The sequence below is a fragment of the Galeopterus variegatus genome, unplaced genomic scaffold (genome assembly GCF_000696425.1).
Source record: "Galeopterus variegatus unplaced genomic scaffold, G_variegatus-3.0.2 Scaffold2688, whole genome shotgun sequence".
Classification (NCBI taxonomy): domain Eukaryota; kingdom Metazoa; phylum Chordata; class Mammalia; order Dermoptera; family Cynocephalidae; genus Galeopterus; species Galeopterus variegatus.
In genome coordinates this window covers 268,635-272,806 of record NW_007728799.1, presented here as the reverse complement: position 1 = coordinate 272,806, position 4,172 = coordinate 268,635, and the positions used below count along the sequence as shown (strand labels likewise).

The window sequence follows — 4,172 nt, the reverse complement described above, 5'->3', positions numbered from 1 at the left end:
TTAAAGATGAAGAAAATGAGGTAGGGAGAACTTAAATAACTTGTCCAAAATCACACAGTCAATAAGTTGCAGGCTTTCTAGACTTAAGCCTCTCTTCCACTCCCCAAGTCCAGATATCTGAGTACACGTACATATAAAGTACGCCGTGATCTGGCCTAAGATTGCTTCTCCAAGCTTATCTGCTCTTCTGTTTTCCTTTTCAGAAATGTATGACCTAGACAATTAGAGTGATGTCAGTTTTTTGGAGCATGCCAAACTGTGCTACCCTCTCTGCTTTTGTTTTGGCTGTTCATGCTACATAAAATAGCTTGAACAAAATGCCCTTCCTCACACTTTCTGCCTGGAAAATGCACATCTTTCAAGACTCAGTTCAAGGGTTATTTCAACTTGGAAGCCTTTTCTATCTTCTGTATCCTTTCCATCCAGGTTTTATTTACCAACTTTTCCCTCAATTTTTGTTTCACTCTGTCTTCTTAAGTAATGCTTTCAGTACAGTACTATAATATTTCACCTATATATTCAAATACCTTTATTTTTCTTAACTTTCTATAAGCTTCTCAGTTATATCATGTATAAGAGTATTTTGGAATGTTCATGGACAAATAGAATTTAAAATTAATATGAATCTTTGCATGAATGTTTTGAAGTACCCTTGTATATTTATCTTTATGTCTCCAGCATCTAGGATAGTGCCAAGTATTACAATACATAATTTCTGAATGAATGAGGATGAATGAATGAATTCTCCTGTGACAGTTCCCAGGTTTGGCAGAGTATTAATTTGCTAGGTCTGATGTGACAAAATACCACAAACTGGGTGGCTTAAACAAGAGAAATTTATTTTCTCACAGTTCTGGAAGCTGGAAAGTGTGAGCAGGTTTGGTTTCTCCCGAGACTTTTCTCTTTGACTTACAGATGGCCATCTTGTCTCTACGTCCTCACATGGCCTTTCTTCTGTGTGCTCACATCTTTGGGGTCTCCTCCTCTTCTTATAAGGACACTAATTCTATTGATTAGGACATATCATATAACCTCATTTAACCTTAATTACCTGTTAAAGGCCCTATATCCAAATACAGTCACACTCTAAGGTCTGCAGGTTAGGACTTTAACATATGAATTTTGGGGGAATACATTCAGTTAATAACAGAATCCTAGAAGAAGCTTGGATTTAATGAGGTTTAAGTAGAAGTTCTGCAAATCATGACATAGGCTAGTTTAGACGACTCTTTGGGCATCTAAGCTGTGATTTCTGAGAATTACCAGTTCTAGCCAATAGAAATCTTATAAGTATTAACCAAATATGAATACTATTTAATGATAAATCAAAATTCTATAGTTCTTTTTCCCATTTATATATGTCTGTTTTGAAGTCCTCTAGTAATCATCATGAACAATCTGATTAATTGCTATGGTTTTAGTCATTTAAAAGTATCTCATTCTATTTTCTTTTTTCCTCTTAGGGCTCAAGAAACACATAAAAAGCACTGTGAAGAAAAATTTGTTCTCAATATACTTGCCCTTCAAAAAGCCTGTGAAAGATTCCAAGAGGCTAAAGCAAAAGTTGCAAAAGTAAAAACAAACGTAAAGTTCTCAGTGGTTTGAGAAAATAAACCCATGCCAGTTCACATCCTATGATCATCTTAAATTACAGCCATTATTTTTAGTTGAAGGACATTGAAATAATACTCCGAATGAAGAAATAATCTACATCACAAAATGAATTTCTATGTAAATCTTCTAAAAATATAAAGAATAGTTAAACTGTTTCTCTTATTGATTATAATTTAACTTAAATCAAGTTGACTTAGCCCCTCCAAAAATGTCCTTTATGTCCAGATACCGAAGGAACAATTAAAACTGATTTCATTTATTACAGGTACATTAGTCTGTTTCTCGTGCTTATAACAGAATACCTGAAACTGGGTAATTTATAAAGAAATGAAATTTATTTCTTACAGTTTGGGAGCTGGGATGCCCAAGGTCTAGGCGACACATGTGGTGGCCTTCTGGGTGAGAACTCTCTATAGTGTGTCACATGGTGAGAACAAGCTGAGCAAGAGAGTTAACTTACTCACTTAATCTCCTTTTAAAGTCATCAGAACCATGCCCATTACTCCAGGAATGGATCAATCCATTCAGGAGGGCTCAATCCTCACAATCTAATCACCTCATAAAGGCTCCACCTTTCAAATGCCATACTCAGATTTCCCACCCTCTTAACACTGTTGCAATGGGAGTCAAGTTTTCAATACGTGAACTTTCAGGGAGTGCATATAACCCACAGCAGCAGATAATATTGCAAAGACATTGCTTATATTCTATTTCATACCGTCTCTGAGTATAGCAATTCATAAGCTATTTTCAGTTTCTCTGGCAACCTTAGCATAGTAATTTCTGCCCCTACTGCTGACTTTTATTAAGGCACTGTGTACTTTGATTACTTTCATTACCTATTTTCATATATTTAATTATATTTCCTTTTTATTTTGTTAAAACAATCTCTGATTTTTTTTTTCTAACAGTTTTCACCATTGTATCAGTGATTCATGCTCTTATTAGAATTCAGAAGTATAAAGTATAAAAGGAAATTAAACATTCCTGTCACCTTCCTTGGAGACTATATGATTTTTGTATATTTACTTTTGATGTGTTTGCCTTTTCTGCCTATGTGTGGAGGCTAGAAAGAACAACAGAGACAGACAGAGAGAGAAAGAAATAATGGAGAACATATATTATGTAATTGTGACCATAAAGTATACAGAAATGGCATATATTAATTTTAAGTCCATTTAATACATACTAATGGTAGGACATTTTAAAAATAAAGAAACATATTTAAATGATATAAGGAACCATGATATAATTTGTGGCAATTTTTAATAGGGTTTTCATATATCTAGAAGGATAAATGTCTCACTATAATTATGACATCACTCACTTAATATAATGTAGCTAATGCCATTCAAAATTTCTCTTGCAGACTTATCAGTAATTTATGTAAGTTTTTAAAGCCATGATGTTCTAACAAACAATTTTCTAATTTTATCAGTCTACAATAAATTTTCAGAAATTAAGTATTTTACAACCATCATTATTTAGTTGTGTTTTTATGCTGGACTGCTAACAAAAGCTGGTACTACCTTCCTAATTTTCTGTAAAATAATAGCTATGTATTTAAATCCATGGCATCAACTCTCACTTTTCTGTTCACTAGCAGATAACTAAGGAGAGAATCATATTGCTATTTCTAATTATTCTGCAAAAAGCACAAAGGGAGATACTGTGAGATGGTAGAAAGAATAACAGACCTACGTTAACCATAGCTAGTTAGTTAATCTCTCTGTTACACCAGTTTTCTGTTCTGAGTTTGGAAATAATACATATATTTTGAGGATTTAATGAAAATAATAATCCATATCAGATAGTGTTGTTAGGAGACTTAAATGAGAAAAAACACATAAATGAAGCAGAACAGTACTTTCCACAGAGTAAGCATTTAATAAAGGTGAGCATGTAGTAGCAGAGGCAGAAGTCTTCTCTGTGTAGTTGTAGGAGGATTTGTCAACTACATGAGAAGATTTGAGAGGCACCATCAAGGAGTGGTAAGCTTGTTTGCGTGATATATTCAGATATAAGTCATTCGTTCAGTCAATACATTTATCGAATGTTTGTTGCCCTTCCTCTCTGCTCCCATTCCATAATGTGGATCTGTTATAGCTTTAATCATACAATAGATAATGAATATTTCCTTGACTGTTTTTACCCAAGTGTGAGCTTCTCAAGGAAAAGAATATGTTACTGATCTCTGTGTCTCTATTACCTTGTACTAAGGCAGATATATTATGCACAATGATTTTTCTGTACATAGCTCTCTTTTCGTATTTATATACTGTCCTAAGTCAATCTCATGACCTTTACTGCTACTTACTGTTTATATTTTGAAGGATACAAAATCTGTATTTCTAGGTTATATGTCTAGTCCTGATATGTCCCCTGTATTTTCAAAATGCATCCTAGATACTAATTTAAGGCCTGAAATATTTTTAAAATTAACATTAAAATGGAATTTATTTTTACTTCCTTGCTCATCTCCTCCTTTTCCACATCTTGCTTCTCCTTCTTCCTTGCTTCCCCAGCACTCATAGACTCATAAGCATCTACATGATTTC

The 4,172-nt window shown here is 33.7% G+C and overlaps 1 protein-coding gene across 1 annotated transcript in view; it reads left to right on the top strand.

Moving 5' to 3' along the window:
• Positions 1-4,172, top strand: part of LOC103598628 (leucine-rich repeat and IQ domain-containing protein 3-like) — a gene marked incomplete at both ends in the record, with an annotated part of 18,157 nt that overhangs the window by 7,539 nt on the left and 6,446 nt on the right. The window contains one exon of the mRNA XM_008582666.1: positions 1,464-1,589. Within this exon, the coding sequence (XP_008580888.1) occupies positions 1,464-1,589 (126 nt within the window). The remainder of the gene's footprint in view (positions 1-1,463; positions 1,590-4,172) is intronic.